The 21,029-nt window shown below is 40.9% G+C and overlaps 1 protein-coding gene across 1 annotated transcript in view; it reads left to right on the top strand.

Annotated features, from left to right (window-relative positions):
- Window positions 1-6,020, top strand: part of LOC136149818 (phosphatidylcholine transfer protein-like) — a 32,298-nt gene extending 26,278 nt beyond the window's left edge. Inside the window, exons 4-6 of the mRNA XM_065910403.1 lie at window positions 2,728-2,897; window positions 3,773-3,840; window positions 4,948-6,020. Of these exons, the coding sequence (XP_065766475.1) occupies window positions 2,728-2,897; window positions 3,773-3,840; window positions 4,948-5,043 (334 nt within the window). The 3' untranslated portion in view covers window positions 5,044-6,020. The remainder of the gene's footprint in view (window positions 1-2,727; window positions 2,898-3,772; window positions 3,841-4,947) is intronic.
- The last annotated feature ends 15,009 nt before the right edge of the window (window positions 6,021-21,029 follow it).

The raw sequence follows: 21,029 nt of genomic DNA, 5'->3' as shown, positions 1-21,029 counted from the left end.
GGTGTGGACAACACTGTCTTTTACTCTTGTGCAAGCATCTGCTAAATCTGTTGATTTTTGTGTGGCTTTCAGAGACCTCAGGGTGTGATTTCTGGGCCTGACTACATGTACAATTACTACAGTAATTGTGGGAAGGCAGCTCATACTTTCTTGAGAATATTTCTAGGAACTCTTTTTGCATCAGAATTGAGGACCTGAAAAAACTTTTCATAAAGAGTATTCAATGCCCTCCCTCAGTCTGTAGAGGAGGAAGCAGGGACCCGGAGAAGTCAGGTGACAGACGCACACAGGCAGTGGTTAGCAGCCGACTGGGGGCTGCAATACCGGCCCCACATTTCCAGCTCTCTCCGCCTTCCCACCTTCCTGAATGTTGGCTCTGGACACTGGGTGCGTATTTTTTACCCCTCATTCTCCTCAATTAGAAGCAGTTGAATGGATGTGGGTAGACACTCTAGGGTTCTCTGAAGCCCCCTTAGGGCCAGGCTGGGATGGTTTGATGGACATTTGCTGTGTGGGTGGATGGGGTGAAACAGGGGTGGGGACGGGTGAGGTTTCAACTCTACTGTCCTCTTCAGTCATAGAAGCTGAATCTTTACACACTGAATTTCCATAAAGGATTCTTTTAACAAAGAATCTGTGGAATTAAAAAACAAGCAAAAATGCTTGGAAACCACTGCTGGATGGTTGTTGAAATCTTTTCCAGCTGTAACATTCTGTAAGCCTGTATACTCCTGAATAATTGCGCTCTAGAGAGAGAGGGGGCATGGGGGTGAGTGTGGGTATTGTTCCTGTGTGATTGGTCACCCTGGCTCGGCCACATTACAGACTCCATAAGGTTTATTTCTTGGCACAATTCCCACAGACTGCTAGGTAGTTTGTATACAGGTGGTATGTATTTCAGCCAATTGTGGTTACTTAATCTTTTAACTTTTACATGGTTTTCTCTCATCCTGCCAAAACTGCGCAGGGTAGGAGCCATCATCCCCCTCAGACAGGGAAGAAAACTGAGGCTGAGGGACGTTCAGAACTCTGCTCAGCTTCTCGGCAGGGTCTCACCATTATGGGCAGCAGATGCAGGTGTGGACCCAGGTCCAGCTGTGTCCAGAGACAGTGATCTGGACCAGAGCAAACTCTGACCTCACAGGACCCTGTGGAGTGGGGGTGTTCTTGGGAGCAGACACTTGGGGCTCCTTGAAGTTCTGCTGCATTGTCTTTCCAATGCCACTCAATCCCATAATGAGTATCTCAGTCTCTGTATCTGCAGGGCTGTTCAGGTTTTGAGCACAGAGAACAGTGTAGAGAAAAAGGGCAGTAGATTTGGAGGGAAGGCTCTCAAGTTGCATGTGTGCTCACTCCTGGTTTGCTGTGTGACCTTGGAAAACGCCCTTCACCTCCCTGGGCTTCTGCAGTCATAGGCTAGGTCACACACTGGACTTTGCAACCCTGCAAAAACTTCTGTCAAATTGTAATCGATACATTAAGCTAATTTTTCCTCAGGTGAGTCTCAGGTGAAGTCTATCACATGAGCCGAGCAAGTTGTGGGAGAATATTTGCTGTGGAAAAAATAAAAGGCTTGGGAGGGAGGAAATTCAGAGCCAAAACAACATCATTCCTTCCCTAAAACATTTAAGAAATTTATGCATCAGTAAGTAGAGAGTGGGGGTCATAAACTATCCTGCAGGGTGCCTGGGGGAGGGGCAGACCACAGTGGGGGCTATAGAGCCTCTGAGTTACCCTTGGGCTCTGGTTTTGGCTTTTATAGTAAGTGTAATTATGTTGCACTTAGAGTGATTATTTGGATTATTTTAGGCTTTCACTCCTTACCCTGTGAAACCCAAAATTCTGTCACTAGAAAGTCTAAGGAACACGTTAAAGAGCTGAGTCACCTGCAGCTATGAAAGTCTTTTGAGGTTTCAGAGCCTGATATGTTTTCAAATTCAGGTTCCATCCCTTCAGCTAGTCTATGGGATCTTTGGCAAGTTTCTTTACTTCTCTGAGCCTCAATTTTGTCATCTGTAAGATTAGGGACTTATGCCAAACTCAAAGGGATTTTCTCAGGATCAGAACTGGTGTTCAATGTAAAGCATAGGGTGTATGTATACGGGAAGGGCTCACTCAGTAAGTGGTGACCCCTGCCATTTCTTTTTTTTTTTTTTTAAATATTATTTTATTAGTTGGAGGCCAATCACTTCACAACATTTCAGTGGGTTTTGTCATACCATTTCTTAAAATCGAATTATCTTCCCTGTAATAGTGTCATAGACATAGTGGTTGGTCTGTGAGTGTTTACTGAGATGAAATGACTTTTGTGATTCTTCATGAACCAGACCCAGCGAGGACATCTGCCTACTAATATTTGGTTATTCAAATATTATGTGTCTTCTTATGATTGCCAGGTATAAGCAACCTTGCCTGACCATCCTTTGTGCATAGAAATCAGTGATATCAGTGATTGGGGCCTAGGGGGAGGACAGAGAGCAATAACCCCGTTGTTTAGTGAGTGAGATTCTGCTCCAGTCTCTCTCCAATGCTCTCAGTGCCTGCTCTCAAATGAGAACACCAGGTGGGAGGAGCCATGGTTTTGCAGGATAGGTTGGCAGAAGGACAGGAAGTGAGGTAAGAGTATAAGGGAGCAAACACCAAGCGGAGGAACAGAATCATGTCCCTTTGCTTCTAGCTCATCTGACATGCTGGCCTTGATGTTGTGCCTTGACTGGTGGTGTAGTGTGTCTATGTGAGGCAGCGGCGACAGCTGGACTTTGAAGGGCGGAAGGTCCACGTGATCCTGGCCGAGAGCATCTCTGTACCGTGGTTTTCAGAAAAGTCGGGCATGATCCGGGTGAAGCAGTACAAGCAGAGCCTGGCAATCCAGAGCTATGACTCTTGGAGGAGCGAAGGTAAATACAGGGCATATGTTGGTGCATCTACCTGGACCACCCATGTGAAGGCCACACTGATTGCAGGCCTGTCAAATGCAGGATGCTTTTTCCCTGAAGTCAGAGACTGGGCATGGGTGCCAAAGAATCACAGGAGACTCACTTCACCCCAGAAGCTTGGCTACAATGCAAGATGGATGTTTAAATCTGATGAGTCCATTCTTTACTGACTCCATTGTCCAGATGAAACCAAAACATTCATATGAAACAGAAGGCTTAGAAATTCACTTTGGGAAGGTCCTGTACATGCACGAGCTGGACAGGGGTGGGCAGGAGGGCTGGTGGGACCACCTCTGGGGAGACAGCTCCTCTTCAGCAAAAACCCAGGGACTCAGAACCTGTCTGCCTTGAGTTCCAGCCTCAGGAGAGAGGCTGGGAGGGGTCAATGCAGCCATCTGCCAGACTGGAATGGATGTGACCCTGAAACAGCAGTAAAATCTGAACTTAGTTCTGACGTGTGTTAAATCGGCCACCTTTACATGTCACTTTACTCTTCTGAGTCTTCATTTTATCATTTATAAATTGGCGTTCAATTTTATCAACTTTTTATAATTGAGATAGTTAATGAGAGAAATAATTAAATGGGAGATATATACCATTTAGATATAGATAATAAGTATCAATTAATAGCACTAGTCATGCCTTTAATAAAAAGGAGCAGAATGTGCCTGGGCTGTTTTCCTTAATGTATACGTGTAAGTCTCCCATAAGGCAAGAGTTCACTTGAATTCAGTGTTACTTCCCTCCTTAATTTCTGGACTGAATATAAGCCTGGGTGTTTCCAGGGGTTTGACTATTTTTCCTTCTTGTAAATTGTACTTTCTTTCACTCTCTAGTTTTCATGTACTACTTCAATAACCCAGGTGGCCAAATTCCATTCTGGATCCTTAACAATTTCACCAAGGTAAGATCCCAGGAGGCAGCAGGGGAGGTGTGTTTGGCAGATGTTAACTTAGCAGTCTGGAGAGATGCGCTGTCAGGCCTCATGCAGCTTGTTTGACTGACTCTGGTCAGGACTGGAGTTGCCAACATCCAGGACAGCAGCCGGGACAAAAGACATAGACTCTTTACCTGCAATGCCAGCCCCTCCCTGCTTGCCCACCATGATCTCATCAGGATCACTCTCTGGAACCTCCAGACAATAGCCGGCTCCCTGTAGGAACAACGGTGCCTGCGGGCCCTGTGTTTGCTTATGGGGGAGTTAGGCCAAGCTGACTTGGGAGGCAGTGAGACATGTCCAAGCCTGGGAAAACTTCCAGTTTTGTTCTTGTTTTCTTTTTCTGTTGAGGAGCGGGAGCCCCGGTTGACCCGGATCACTAGAGACTGCATAGGACCTGGAATCATGCCTGCCATTCAGTCTGCTTTGTAAGGTCCTACTTCTGACTGGAGAGGTCACCAGTTCCCTGGGGGAATGAAAAAGCACACAGACTTAGAATCAAGCACAAGATATTTTGAATCCTGACCTTGTTTCTGACTGTTTAATCTAGGCAAGCCATCAGTTTCTCCCCTCCAAAAAATAGAGGTGGATATCCCCACTCTATAGAAAAGGATTAAATAAGACAACATTTGGGGAAATTCTTGAATGCTCGATGCTAACTGGAGGATCACATATCCTGCTCCATCCCCCTGCCCACCCCCATCCTTACCATTTTCTAATTCTGGAAAGCAAGTCCTTTCTCTCATTTTTTTTGGAAGAGTTCCACAGCCCAAGCAAATCCCATCTTCTATCTTCATTTTTCTTTCAAAATATGATATCTCATAAATATTTTTGCCTTTTATTAGCAAAAGCTAAAATGCACAAGGTCTCACAACAGTGACCACCTTGTCTTACCAGTGCCTCGTGTCTTAACCTGTGTCATCATCTGTGGCTGCGTTCTGTGGAAATCTGCTCAGGGGCCCGATTGTCATATTTATCATTGCAAAAACCATCTTCATTATCTTTGCCACTTCCTGAAGAATCAAGAGTGAACACCGTGAGGGCATAGAAGTGACAGTTTCCTCTCCTTTGCAGAGTGAAATTCCTGGCTTCCTGAGAGACTTGGAGAATGCCTGTCTGAAGTACCACAGAGCCGAAGAGAGATTTGTGAGCCTTGTGTCCATGGAGTGATGTCCATAGAATGATGCCTGCACGTGCCCCAAGTGCTGACACTCAGCCTGCCTCTCTCTTTTCCAGCCTCAGAGGCCCACACACTCTCCATCACTTGTCCTCAAGTGTGTTTGCCTGAGATCCACTTCCTTTCTCACTCTCCCTGCCTGGGACCCACTGCCCTCTTCCACTGTTGAATGCAGGTGATATTAGGGAAACCTTTGATTGTTTATTTTGAAAAAGGGGAGTCCTCTAGGGAACAGAGTCATTTCATTATGCCCTTCTAGGGTGTTGTGGGGGGTGACTGACACCACCTCCTCAGGGTGACTGATCCCAGTGAGCCGGTTCCTTCCCACACCTGAGTCGTTGCAACTCAGGAGGGTGATTTCCTGGCGAAGTTGTTTTGCCTTCAGAACTGACTCTCAGTGCGCCAAGACCGGAAGATGCATGTCCATTGGCCTTATGCTTTGCTGATTTGAGATGATAATCACGAAACCTCTCCCCATTCCTACGTGAGGAGGATCATGACCTGTTTTGACTGCAAACCATTTGAAAGATGTTTCAGACCGGACTATGTGTATATTGTGAAAGAGTTTTTTTCTCATCATCCTTGTCTGGGTTTTTCTCTTTCCCATATGCCACTGGGGAAGGCTGTCTGTACCTCTCTAGTTCTGTGTTTTACTGGACATTGAGGCATCAAGATAACTCTGGTGGTTACCATAAGCCAACTTGCTCTGCACACAGCATTGAGAATAATTTTCTTTATGTGTAATTTCCTTCCATAACATTTGGACATGTTGAAAGAATAAGTGTTCACAGACAGGGAAATATGAATTAGTGGTGTGGTTGACTCTACACCTTTTTTCTCAGAAATTCTAAGTTATTTGCCTCTCCCACCAACAGAAGACTTCCCTTTACTACTTTTCTCTTGAATTTCAGAAGAAAAGCTATTCTGTGGACAAAGGCACAGCCTTATAATCTCAGGGAAAATTTTTAATCACTTTTGTGATGGTACCAAATCTTGATTACTGGACATACAAATTCAGGATGTGATGCCAGAAGCAGGGGATTTATTAAAATGGGATAACTCAGACTGTGTCTTTTCTCTCTGGAAAAGGAGGTGTGTTGAATATCAAATAAATTCACAGTGACTTATACTTGTCCTGTCTATAGTCTCTTTTCTGCCTTATTCCCTATGAATGAGACTGTTAGGTCTCTTTGGTTTGCAAGTGAAATCCAACCTAACTCATGGACTTGAACATAGAATTTCAAGGCTCACTTACATGCAAGGTCAAGTGTAGAGTGGCTTCAGGTAGTGGTTGATACAGGTGCTTGACAGATATTAGGAATCAGCTCTGTTCTTCTTTAAGGTTTCTTAGATATTGGGCCATGATTGGTGGCAGGATCACTGATACTAGAAAATGGAAGACCTGCATCTTCCCGAGTTCACACCAAGTCAAAAAAAAAAAAAAAAAAAAATTCTTTCAGTAGATCCTGAACTTCTCCAAGATTCCCTCTAAACCATATATCAATCCCTGTCCCAGTGATTGGTCATGTGGATAGAATACTGCAAATAAATGAATACTTCATAAATGTATCATTAAAATAGCACTATTGGTAATGTAGGGCTTGTCTTCTGGCTCAAATGGTAAATAACCTGCCTACAATGCAGAAGACCCGGGTTCAATCCCTGGGTTGGGTAAATCTCCTGGAGAAGGGAATGGCTACCCACTGCAGTATTCTTCCCAGGAGAATTTCATGGACTGAAGAGCTGCAATTTAATTTTAGGTAAAGTAAATCTGAATATCTCATGTAATAGAGATCAAGTTGACTGTTTATATATAAAGTCATTGAAATACAAGCACTAAGATTATAGTCTTTCAGCAGAGAATCCACATGAAATGGTATCATGCAAACTATCTTTAACAGTGTTTGATAATCTGCTAAGAGCACAGAATACTAAGAATGCTAAGAACACAGAATACTAAGTTTCTACATGTGAAAGTGAAAGTGTATGTGAAAGTGTTAGTCAACAACTCTGTCAACAACTCTTTGTGACCCCATGGACTGTAGCCTGCCAGTCTCCTCTCTCCATGGAATTCTCAAGGCAAAAATACTAGAGTGGGAAGCCATTCCCTGCTCCAGAGGATCTCCCTGATGCAGGAAGATTTCATGCATTGCAGATATCAGGAAGGTTTCATGCATTGCAGGCAGATTCTTCACCAAGTTTCTAGATAAGGCAGCTTAAAAAAATCACTGTTTGCTATAATGAGTAGAGTTAAAACCCTTTGGCATTCAAGTTTACTAAATTGGAGAAGATAGTACCAAATAGTGGGAAGCATGGAACCCCTAACCAAACGGTAAATGCCAGAGGACCAAAAAACATGGAACTGGTACTTTGGAGTTTGAGCTGGATTTTTACAATGTGACTCACTGAAGGGGCTGAATGTATCATTTGGAATTTAATGTTGCAATTGTATTCTCATTCCTCTAACTCTTTGTTTCACCTATTTTATCTGTCTTTCTGAGTAGATAATAAGATCTTTGTGGGTAGAAACTCTTCTTCCTCTTAGATTACTGACCCCTAAGCAAGTATATCCTAGGCATTCAAATGGTACCTAATGAGGGACTTTAAGGACTGACCACACACACACCCAGAAGGCAAAACCTATCTAGATACAGAGGTGAGATTTGATTACATGAAATACTATTTTAATACTTAATAATCTGATTCAAGGCAATTTTTCCCACATCATCATTTTGGGGGTTCTTGATTCCTCAGGATCTCTTGGGTCTCTCCTTGAAAGTGCTCAGGTCCTTTGCTTATAGTGGGGTGACTTTGCTGATGTGGCTTTAGGTTATACTTCAATGTTACAAAAACCTTACTGTCTACACAGTCCAGCTGAGATTAGTCAGGATTTCAGGATTTTGATGACTAAAGTGGCAACTACTATTAGCGCTAAATTTTTTCCACAGTCTAATTATTCATACTGCATAATAGCTTAAAGTTAATGCTGACCTTGGAACTGAGGAATTCCAGTAGATGGTCAGCTCCTGAAAATGTTCCTATGTCACAGTGAGGGTCCTGACCTGGCTCCTGGCTGAGATTCCTCACCAAGGAGCCCCACCTCGAGGGCCTGCCCTTCAAAACTCCTTCTTCCCAGCTGGGTTTGAAAGAAACGCAGGAAGAGCTCATTCAGTCCTCGTGTTTCTGGCGGCACTGCCCAGTCGGCTCAGAGAATTATCTTTAAATGCTTTGAGATCTGTATTCACTTCACAGATATTTCTCAATGGTCTGGCATCCTTCTGGCCAGGGGACAGCACGGTAGCTCCTTGGAATTGTAGGGGCTTGGGGTCCACTCTCAAGGAGCTTATGATCTAGTGAGGAAGACACAGTGGAGAAGCTATTGAAAGATGATGAATTATGAGAAAGGGCAAATAAAGTGGGCTAGAGTCTAAACCTGGGGCACTAACCAAATCTGAGGGGTTGCAGAGAACATGTTGGTGTTGGCTGGATGAAGCTTGGAAAAGAAGACTCTTCCACATGGAAGGAACCATTTCCACAAAATCCCTCAAGCAGGAGAGCCAGTCATGCTGCAGGAACTGCCAAAGGATCTGAACAGTGAGGGTGGAGGAGGACATCACTCACATGTGGCTGAAGAAGAAGGCAGTGAGGTTACAGGAGATCCTGAGAGCTATGGCAAGGATTTTGGATGTTCTACCTAGAATGTGAGTGAAGTTTGAAGAATTTTAGGCTGAGCAGGGACCCAATAAAACATAGTCATTCCTAACACCAGCTCACTTCCCCCCATGGTTCTCCACCATCTCCAGCATCCCTCCAGCACTGTCATGGAGGTGCTCTCCAAGATGCTTTAAGTCTTATCACTCTGTATCCCTCCCACCGTGAGAGAGCACCCTCAGTAATCCACATCCAAACCTAATGTCTAAGGTAGAGCATCAGGCTCTGAAACTTAATTGGAGAAAAAGGGAGCATCCATGCCCATCGCCCTGATGCTCTGGTCCATGCAGTTGTCAACATGCCTTCCAGTGTGACTGCATCATGCATCCCATGAGAGCAGAGTCAGTGCAGGACCCAGAAGTGGTGGTGAAAAAATGAAGTCACGCAACAGGTAAGCAGGTCTACCTTCACCAAAGTTTAATTTTGGATACAACTCTCCAACTACAAGGAAGAATATTTTTTTTTTCTTGAGAATATAAATACACTTTATCCGTTTATGTTCTCAGAGTTTAGAAACAACAAAATGGGAGGATTTCAGAAAAACTGTTTGTATTGCTAATTCATTTGTACGTGTTTTTGTGGGTCTGCTTGGATACATGTAATGTATGTTCCGTTTCCTCATATAAAATAATGGAACAGCAATGAAGCAGCATGTTATGGGAGTGAGTTTGCAAGTTCTCTACCTGATGTGCCAGGTTGAGTGCTAGGCAGTGACGTTCATAAAGTTTAATTAATTTTTCTGTTAGAGAATTAGCAGACTACCGAGAACATGGAACATGCACACAGTTTACGATAATGAGAAGCTGTGATCACCGCCATACAGAAGTAAAATGTGATATTCTGGGATTTTGCAGTTAACTGATTTGAAGAAAAAAACAGATTACAGGCCCCAAATGGAGCATTATGCAAAGCCCGCCATCCCAAACCAGGACTAATTTCAGATTTGGCTCTCCCAGAAATAGAATCTCAATGAGGTCCATAAAGAATTCTTGATCAGCACGAGTTAATCTGCTTGATAGACCTCTTGTTGTTCAGTCACTAAGTTGTTTCTGGCTCTTTGTGACCCCACAGACTGCAGCATGCCAGGCTTCCTTATCCTTCACTATCTCCCAGAGTTTGGTCAAAACCATGTCCATTGAGTTGGTGACGCCATCCAACCATCTCATCCTCTGGAGCCTCCCTCTCCTCCTGCCCTCAGTCTTCACCAGCATCAGAGTTGTTTCTATCCAGTTGGCTCTTTGCATCGGATGGCCAAAGTATTGGAGCTTCAGCATCAATCCTTCAAATTAATATTCAGAATTGATTTCCTTTAACGTGGTCCACTGGAGAAGGAATGGCAAACCACTCCAGTCTTACTGCTGTGAGGACCTCATGAACAGTATGGAAAGGCAAAAAGATGTGGCACTGGAAGAAGAGCCCCCCAGGTTGGCAGGTGTCCAGTGTGCTACTGAGGAAGAGTGGGGAAATAACTCCAGAAAGAGAGCTGGGCCAAAACAGAAGCGATGCTCACTGGTGAATGTGTCTGTTGGTGAAAGTTATGTCTGATGCTGTAAAGAACAATACTGCATAGGAACCTGGAATATTAAGTCTAGGAATCAAGATAAATCGTTCGTAGTCGAGCCGGAGATGGCAAGAATGAACATTAATATTTTCAGAATCAGTGAACTAGAATGAACAGAAATGGGTGAATTTAATTCAGATGACCATTATATCTATTAATGTGGTCAAGAATCCCTTAGAAGAAATGGAGCAGCCCTCATAGTCAACAAAAGAATCTGAAATGCAGTACTTGGGTGCAGTCTCAAAAATGACAGAACGATCTTTGTTCGTTTCCAAGGCAAATCATTTAACATCACAATAATTCAAGTCTATGCCTCAATCACTAATGCCAAAGTAGCTATACTTGAACAGTGCTATGAACATTTTCAGACCTTCTAGAACTAACACCAAAAAAAAAAAAAAAAGAAAGATGCTCTTTTCATCATAGGGGATTAGAATACAAAAGTAGGACGTCAAGAGACAACCTGGAGTAGCAGGCAGGCTTGGTCTTGGAGTGCAGAATGAAGCAGGGCAAAGGGTAAAGAGTTTTCTCAAAAGAACACACTGGTCAGAACAAACCCTCTCTTCCAATAACACAAGAGATGACTTGGATAGACCCCTGCCCGCCCCTAAAGGAAAGTAACCTTGTAATAACCAACCTGCTCTTTTCCTAATATAACCTCTTTGTTTCTGCTCTCTTCTGCTTACAAAACTCTCTCATTTATTCATCCCTTGGAGCTCCTTACTATCTCCTAGAAGGGATGCTGTCCAATTGAATTGATTGCTTTTAAACAATAATTGTTACCATTTATCGAGCAGTTATTATATGCGAGGAACTAAACGTATTGCATGCTTTATCTCATTGGTTCTTTGATTTTTCCCCTTTGACTTTATTATTTTTTATTTTAGATTAATTTATTTATTTTAATTGGAGGCTAATTACTTTACAATATTGTGATGGTTTTTGCTATACAGAGACATGAATCAGTCATGGCTGTACATATATCCCCCCGTCCTGAAACCTCTCCCACGTCCCTCCCCACGCCATCCCTCTGGGTTGTCCCAGAATACCAGCTTTGAGTGCCCTGCTTATTGCACAGGTCATCTATTTTACATATGATAATACACATATTTCAGTGCTATTCTCCCAAATCATCCCACCCTTAATTTTTACTGAAAGAAGCTCTTAAAATTTTTAATATGCCTTAACTTATCTCTGAAACATTCTGGTATAAAAAGAAGGTGCCAAACAAGATGCCCTGAGGGCCCCCAGAAGCAAAATCAACCAGACTTGGGTACCTACTGAGCCCCTCACCTCTGCTTTCTTGTCAGGGATTTCTGGAGGCGGTAAGTCCCTCTCAGATTCTAGCTCTGCAGCTTTTCCCTGAGGTATCAGACGTTATTTGAGCACATCTCCTTCATGACTGTGTCCAGAAACTGGCTAAAACCAGATTGGGTCTGACTTAAAAATTGAATGGGCTTCCCTGATAGCTCAGTTGATAAGGAATTTGCTTGCAATACAGAGACCTGGCTTGATTCTTGGGTTGGGAAGATCCCCTGGAGAAGGGAAATGCTACCCACTCCAGTATTCTGACCTGGAGAATCCCATAGTCCATGGGGTCGCAAAGAGTCGGACACGACTGAGTGACTTTCACTTCACTAGAAATCGGACTGAGTCTGGGATTGAACTGGATCAAGATAAGAAACTTAAATGAGTCTAGAGTCAGTCTGAATCTTACTTAAGTTGGACTGAATCCAGTGTGGGACCTTAGGTGAATAAAATTTTGTTTTAGGGCTGGACCAGCAGGCTAGCCTTACCAAAGATCATCTTGAATCACAGTGGCCACAGTGGAGAAATTGTAACCTCAATAATCTTATCATTTATGATGTGATCTAGAATAAAAGAGCTCCCTGGATAGCTCAGCTGGTAAAGAATCCACATGGAATGCGGGAGAGCCTGATTCAACTCCTGAGTCAGGAAGTTCCCCTGGGAAAGGGATATGCTACCCACTCCAGTGCTCTTGGGTTTCCCTGCTGGCTCAGATGGTAAAGATTCCTCCTGCAATGTGGGATTGCAGGTTCGATCCCTGGGTTGGGAAGATCCCCTGGAGGAGAGACTGGCAACCCACTCCGATATTCTTGCCTGGAGCATCCCCATGGACAGAGGAGCCTTGTGGGCTGCAGCCATGGGGTTGCAGAGTCGGACACGACTGAGTGACTAAACACAGCACTAGAGTGAAATGGGGATCTCAGCCAAGAACTCACTATGAAGGTAGGGGGAGTGTGACTTTTCCTCCTCTAAAATCTAGATGACCAGGATGGGATTTGCTGGAACACACTACTCACTCCAGAGCCTGCAGAAAGGATTCCAGGAAAACAACCAGAAGCCAGCAAAGGTAAGAATTCTGACCAAAGTCAGTTCTCTCATCGCTGTCTCCATCAGTAGCACATGGCTAACAGAGGAGGTAAAATGTCACCTTCTCCCTTCCTTTCTAAATTCAGACTGGTAGGCAGTAAACATTCTTAAGAATTAGATCTTTGAATGTAAATTTGCTTTTGAGTACCTGGTGGTTGTGGGTTCCTTCTTTCTCAAGCACAGCCATTGCGTTCCTGTTTGTCTAACTTCTGTCCTGAAAACTTGGCTTGGCAACAACCAATTTAAAGATTCAAAAATTTTAGCTGGGAGGAAATGTGAGCTGCACTCCAGGTGCAGCCAGGGTTCTACCACTGTTATCAGCTTTCAAGGGAATTATCTAAGCCTTTCTTTCTCTCTTTTTATTATCTTTGGTATAGCTGTGGAACTTGGTGGGGTAGTGTCTTTTGCACACTTTAGGACACCTCTTGCCTTATGGGCTTGTTCAGTATTTATGATCCAGGAGTATGTACTGTTTGTCCAACAGAAAACTATAAGATATTCAAAGGATTTTTTAAAAAAAATTCTATGTTAGGAAATTGGCCAAATTAGAAGCTCACATTCGGAGCTTGTTGGAAACTTTTTCTCAAGGCCTTCTTCTCTAAACTAAAGTGAAACTATTGAGCCAGAGAAAAAGAAAACTTCTGAAGCCTTTGTGGAAAAGTTTATTAAAACACTCCTCAGACACACAGTTCTAAATCTAGAATATAGCACTTTTTAAAAAAGCAATATTTTAATTATTCTTTATTCTTCAGTAGAAATTTGTTATTATCCCTTCAAATTATATCCTTTAAATAGGTCTCAATGAATAGCCTTTTAAAAATTTTTTTTGCATTAATCCTTGACTATCACACTTTTAAATTTATTTTTAGTTGGAGGATAATTGCTTTACAATAGTGTGTTGGTTTTAGTCATAAATTAATATGAATCAGCCACAGGCATACATACATTCCCTCCCTCTTGAACATCCCTTCCACTCCCCCACCCCTTCCGTCTCTCTATGGCGTCACAGAGGGCCGGGTCTAAGCTCCCTGTGCCAGACAGCAAATTCCCACTGGCTATTTTAAATAAGGCAATGTATATGTTTCTTTCTTTCTTTTTTTTTTTTTCAGACACACTTAAGTTTTATTTATTTATTTTTTTTTGTATTTTTTTATTTTATTTTATTAGTTGGAGGCCAATTACTTAACAACATTTCAGTGGGTTTTGTCATACATTAACACGAATCAGCCATAGAGTTATACGTATTCCCCGTCCCGATCACCCCTCCCACCACCCCCCCCCTCCACCCGACTCCTCTGGGTCCTCCCAGTGCACCAGGCCCGAGCACTCGTCTCATGCATCTCACCCGGGCTAGTGATCTGTTTCACCATAGATAATATACATGCTGTTCTTTTGAAACATCCCACCCTCACCTTCTCCCACAGAGTTCAAAAGTCTGTTCTGTACTTCTGTGTCTCTTTTTCTGTTTTGCATATTGGGTTATCGTTACCATCTTTCTAAATTTCATATATATGTGTTAGTATGCTGTAATGTTCTTTATCTTTCTGGCTTACTTCACTCTGTATAATGGGCTCCAGTTTTGTCCATCTCATTAGAACTGATTCAAATGAATTCTTTTTAACGGCTGAATAATATTCCATGGTGTATATGTACCACAGCTTCCTTATCCATTCATCTGTTGATGGGCATCTGGGTTGCTTCCATGTCCTGGCTATTATAAACAGTGCTGCGATGAACATTGGGGTGCAGGTGTCTCTTTCAGATCTGGTTTCCTCAGTGTGTATGCCCAGAAGTGGGATTGCTGGGTCATATGGCAGTTCTATTTCCAGTTTTTTAAGAAATCTCCACACTGTTCTCCATAGTGGCTGTACTAGTTTGCATTCCCACCAACAGTGTAAGAGGGTTCCCTTTTCTCCACACCCTCTCAAGCATTTATTGCTTGTAGACTTTTGGATAGCAGCCATCCTGACTGGTGTGTAATGGTACCTCATTGTGGTTTTGATTTGCATTTCTCTAATAATGAGTGATGTTGAGCATCTTTTCATGTGTTTGTTAGCCATCTGTATGTCTTCTTTGGAGAAATGTCTGTTCAGTTCTTTGGCCCATTTTTTGATTGGGTCATTTATTTTTCTGGAATTGAGCTTCAGGAGTTGCTTGTATATTTTTGAGATTAATCCTTTGTCTGTTTCTTCATTTGCTATTATTTTCTCCCAATCTGAGGGCTGTCTTTTCACCTTACTTATAGTTTCCTTTGTAGTGCAGAAGCTTTTAAGTTTCATTAAGTCCCATTTGTTTAGTTTTGCTTTTATTTCCGATATTCTGGGAGGTGGGTCATAGAGGACCCCACTGAGATTTATGTCGGAGAGTGTTTAAATAAGGCAATGTATATGTTTCAATGGTACACCTTCAGTCATCTCACCCTCTCCTTCCCCCTGTGTCCACAAGTCTGTTCTCTATGACTGCATCTCCATTCCCACCCTTCAAAGAGCTGCATTAGTACCATCTTTCTGGATTCTATAAATATATCCATTAATATACTATATTTGCTTTTCTCTTTCTGGCTTACAGGCTTCCCTTGTGGCTCAGCTGGTAAAGGCTCTGCCTACAATGGGGCAGACCTGGTTTGGGAAGATCCCCTGAAGAAGGGAAAGGCTACCCACTCCAGTATTCTGGCCTGGAGAATTCCATGGACTGTATAGTCTGTGGGGTTGCAAAGAGTTGGACACGACTGAGTGCCTTTCATTTTCTGACTTACTTCACTCTGTGTAATAGGCTCTAGGGTCATCCACCTCATTAAAATTGGCTCATGTATTCCTTATATGGCTGAGTAATATTCCATTGTATATATACACCACAGCTTCTTCATCCATTCATTAGCTGATGGATATCTAGGTTGCTTCCATATCCTAGCTTTTGTAAATAATGCTGCAATGAACATTGGGGAATATGTGTCTTTGTCAATTATGATTGATTTCCACTTTAGTTGAAGATCTTTTTCTTGATGTAAAGAAGGGAATTGAGGATAACATCATTGGATGGGTAGGGCAAACTCCATATCATTCATATTGCCTCCAAGGATTAAATAGCAACCCACTCCAGTACTCTTGCCTGGAAAATTTCATGGATGGAGGAGCCTGGTGGGCTATGTCCATGGGATCACAAAGAGTCAGACACAACTGAGCAACTTCACTACTTTACTACTTGCCTTATAAATCAAGCCTTTATAAGAACAGAAATGAAGATCTAGAAATAATTCTAAGTCCTCTTATCCTTTTCACCAATCCCCAAATGTACTTTTTTGATTTCTGAAGTCTTGCAGATATTCTCTGGACTTAAGAAAAAAAGGTCCTTGGTTCAACTTCCCTTTCTTCTTTATGCCTTTGAGATGTAAACATTCTACATAATATTCTTTAGGAAGTAAGGGAATTGTTATCGGAAAGAGAGAAAAAAAGGCTATTTTTAAAATAAGGAGTTTAAAAAAATCTTAAAAGTCTACCACTTGAACATCCCTCCCGCCTCCCTCCCCATCCCATCTCTCTGGTTGCTACTGAGCCCTGGTTTGAGTTCCCTGAGTCATATAGCAAAGTCCCATCGGCTTTACACATGGTACTGTATGTTCACATGTCTCCTTGTCAATGTATGTCTCCATGTCAATGTATGTCTCCATGTCAAAGTATGTCTTCATGACAATGTATGTCAATGTATGTCTCCATGTCAATGTATGTCAGTGTATGTCTCCATGTCAATGTATGTCTCCATGACAATGTATGTCAATGTATGTCTCCATGTCAATGTATGTCTCCATGTCAATGTATGTCTCCATGACAATGTATGTCAATGTATGTCTCCATGACAATGTATGTCAATGTATGTCTCCATGTCAATGTATGTCTCCATGACAATGTATGTCAATGTATGTCTCCATGTCAATGTATGTCTCCATGACAATGTATGTCAATGTATGTCTCCATGACAATGTATGTTTCCATACATCCCACACTCTCCTTCCTCTCCCACAGCCATGTCCATAAATCTTTTCTCTATGTGTCTCTATTGCTGCTCTGCAAATAGACTCATCAGTACCATCCTTCTAGATGCCATATATTTGTGTTAGTACACATTGTTTGTTTTTCTTCATGACTTCACTCTGTATAAGAGTCTCTAGATTCATCCACCTCATTAGGACTGACCCAAATGTGTTCCTTTTTATAACTGAACAATATTCCATTGTATGTATGTACCATAGTTTCTTTATCCATTCCTCTGTTGATGGACATCTAGGTTGCTTCCGTGTGAGAGTATAGGGGAAGAGTATAGCAGGAAGGCTAGGGGCCCCCAAGTAGAAGAAATAGACTGCAAGTGTCAGATGTTTTTTTCTCCTTCTCTATACAAAATTTAAAAGAGGTTTCTTTTAAAATTCTGTGTTACCATGACAATACCTAGTTCCACCTGAACTTAATTTTTCTCAAACCTTGAGCCAACCAATGCAGTTTTCTTATGGAAATGTTTTTCTTATGTTAATGAGCTATGCATTTACCTTAGACTCTATCTTAGCTATTGTAAATAGAGCTGCAATAAGCACTGGAGGTTTGTTCAAGTGGGAGGGGACATGGGTAAACCTGTGGCTGATTCATGTTGATGTTTGGTAGAAACCAACATAATACTGTAAAGCAATTATTCTTCAATTAAAAATAAATAAATTAAAAAAATTCTTGCCTGTGGTTGCTTCATGTAAAATGTTAAACTCTTTTTCAATGTTTGAACTTAACTGTTGTTGAGAAACAATAAAAATTAACTTCCTTAATATAATTGTATTGCTTATAAAGAAAAGAAAAAGTGCTTTTCATATGATGACATCTTTGTAAATAAATTAAATATAAATAAGAACTTTTGGGTTAAACTCCTTAGGAATAACTACATTTTAGAAATACCTTGTTAGAAATAATCTCTCAAACCAACAAGGACTTACTGTATGGTAGAGGGAACTATACTCAATATCTTTCTATAAGCTACTATGGAAGAATATAAATCAATTAGCTGTATATCTGAACTAGGACAACATTGTAAATCAACTACACTTAAAAAGAAAAATTAATAAACAATCTCTCCAGATTTTAGGCATTTGAAATTAAGAGTTGTGATCAATTAAGTCAAATGATGAAAGTTTATTAAATAGGTCATTTCCAAATAAAACAAGATACCAAGACATTAATCACTGAAAACTGGTTTCCTTTTACAAAGAAATTAAAGGTATCTAGATGATTAAAAAATATACTTGGTGCCACACTGAGATATTTTCTATAAAAGGCACATAGCTTTAGAAAATATTATTGGTTTTATGTTTGCCAATCTACAGAATGCTAATGTAAAAGTTCATAATTGCTTACTTCTTAGTTTTCACTTATAATTAAGGTTTTAAGAATTAAGGATTTGAATTTAGATATGAAATTAAAGTTGCTAGAAGTAATAAGGGAAACATTTCAGTATACAATGGCAAAGTAGGATATGTGTTTTCAGTAAAAAAAGATAGGAGTAGAACTGCATTATGCTAAAAAAAAAAAAGAAAGTAATTTTGTCTTAGAGCTGGTTGTCTGGATAGAAAAAATAAAAATAAAAGACAAATTAATGTGGATACAGAAATTTATGGAAGATTTGTGGAAAATAACACTGAGAGCAGAGTTTTGTGCATGGGAATGGTTGGCTTAGAATAAATTTAATTGTGTAAATTTTATAAGTAAGTTGGTATAAAAGCAGGATTTGTTTTTTTTTCTCTGTTAGAGGAGAGTTTTCTTAAAATACTTATCTCCTACCTTTAGCCGGGAATCTGTTATAACTTCCTTATTTTACCTTTGAGATCTTCAGTTGTCATTTTGGTTAAGTGGATAAATACTGATTCACAGTGACCTATGATCCTGTTTGACCAAGTAGTTTGAAACTTTTTGATATTTTTGGTGAAAAATTTCCCAGATCAAATTCTAACATAGTTCTTTGACCTCTAGCCAAGTTTTGGTTGCCTCAAAGGAACGTTGAAACATCCCAAAGAGAGATATAAGCTAATTAAGTTAATTTGGTACGTTAAATTACTTGGGAATCTTTGTCAAATAAGTAAAAATCTTCTTAGGTTACATTATATGAATAAATGTTGTTAATCTAGAAATCATATTGAATTTCTAAGAATCTGATAAGTTCTGGTAAAATGTTATCAGTCATAATTTAAGTAAATTATCTTAAAATGTTGTATGTCACAGCTGTAACCAAATTTCTTTGTCGATTGTGTAGTAAGCAGGTCTTTAACCACGTCTTCTTAAGTCTTTAGGCATTCATAGGCAGTTATTATTTTATTCTGATGGCTTTGCAAAAATATTTCCTCTTCAAGAATATTCTTAGAAAAGACTTTTTGACAAGTACAGGATTTTGATAACTATGAGGACACATCTGCTGAACTGGGTAAGAAATTAAGCAGTTCTAATGGAAAATCTGATGGCTTCATAAAACTGGTAACAAAAAGGGTTATTTACATAGTACTGTGTGAAATAGTGAATATGGTTATAAATTTATGGTTTCTAGCTAATGTATTACTAAGTTTCAATCTTTATTTTCCAGATAAAAGACTCTTATCTGGAAAAGTATCCCCACCTCAAACTAATTATGAGTTACAGCAACTTGGCGAATTATACCTTTTAAACAGAATTGAAACGTTTATCTTTTCTTTCTCCTTGATCCCTCCAGGGACTGGAAACTCTTAGGTTTCCAGAAACTTTGAAAATCAAGTAAATTAGGAAAACAATCTCCTAACAAGTTCAGCGATCTCAAATTATTTTGGGCCCTTGAAAGGGGAGAAATTGACTCAAATCTGTAGTTAATACAGGTGAAATCTGTGACAAGGCTTTGGCATGACTTTCCTGGCCTTACGAGGCCTTTTAAAAATTCAACCTGAATTTCCATATGAAAAGTTTTACCAAAGCCAGTTTTTAAAGGCCTGCATGATTACACATGTATAAATCATCAGGCCAAGTTTATTGAAACCAGAGTTATTTTGCAAACAAATTAGTCTTGTTTGGTAGAAACGAAGGTAATTTTAGGGAGAAAAAGATTATATTTATGTGGAAAGTAAATTCAAGTTGTGTTCATTGAAATCTCTGTTTACTAAGACTTACTTCCCAGATAGCTCTGCTGTTGCATTGTTGTAACTTTTAGTTGAATTATTAAAAGGACACTCTAGTTTGTTTCTGAAATGTCATTTATTAATATGTCTTTGGATGAAGATCTGGTGCCCCATGAGCTGCAATCCGGGGATTATTCATACTGGAAAAGGTATGATTTAAAGGACTATCTCCAACCTAGATGGGAGGATTCTTATCAGGTACTCTTCACTAGCTCATGCATATTTAATCTGAAGGAAATTGATGCTTTGATTACTGCTTTCACTTAGAGAGGGACCTTACAATGTCCTGGACTATACACAGGCTACTGATCTCAAAATCACCTTAAAACAAAGCTCACACAGAGGGCAAACTGCCAGACAGGGTGGTAGGAAGAAGTAGACAGATGGTCTAAGATGCCGAAGCAGCCCTGAAGACTGATTACTTTGGTAATTGCTCGTGCTTGCTTATGAAATGAATGCATTTCGTGATCTTATGTACAGATAAATTTAGTTGCTGCTGCTACTGCTAAGTCGCTTCAGTCATGTCTGACTCTGTGTGACCCCACAGACGGCAGCCCTCCAGGCTCCGCTGTCCCTGGGATTCTCCAGGCAAGAACACTGCAGTGGGTTGCCATTTCCTTCTCCGATGTGTGAAAGTGAAAAGTGAAAATGAAGTCACTCAGTCGTGTCCAACTCTTTACGACCCCATGGACTGCAGCCTACCAGGCTCCTCCATCCATGGGATTTTCCAGGCAAGAGTACTGGAGTGGGTTGCCATTGCCTGAATTGTTGAGTTTATGGCCAATTACTTATTTCCAGTACTTCTAGATTAACTTGAGTGGGTTTCTCCACTCAAGACTCTTAATGAATGACCCTTAGGAAATTATTCTAGAAGGAAGAAGCTATAGTTCTTTTGACATTGATATTGAATGAGATTCTCTCATTTGGCCAGTCAATCATAGCTGCTCTGATCATAAATATAAAAGACCCTCCTTCCTCTTTATGCTGGGAAGAGTTAAACAATAGTAAGTATGACCAGCTTAATAATATGAAGAAATGTGACTGGGTGCTTAATGAACAATGTCAAGATATCATTTCCTTCAAAGATAAGGATTGCTACTGAATATGTTCAAGTCAGATGACCTGTGGATATACTGGGCGGCACCTAA

The sequence above is a fragment of the Muntiacus reevesi genome, chromosome 18, assembly GCF_963930625.1.
Source record: "Muntiacus reevesi chromosome 18, mMunRee1.1, whole genome shotgun sequence".
NCBI lineage: Eukaryota > Metazoa > Chordata > Mammalia > Artiodactyla > Cervidae > Muntiacus > Muntiacus reevesi.
This window is presented reverse-complemented; position numbering and strand designations above follow the sequence as displayed.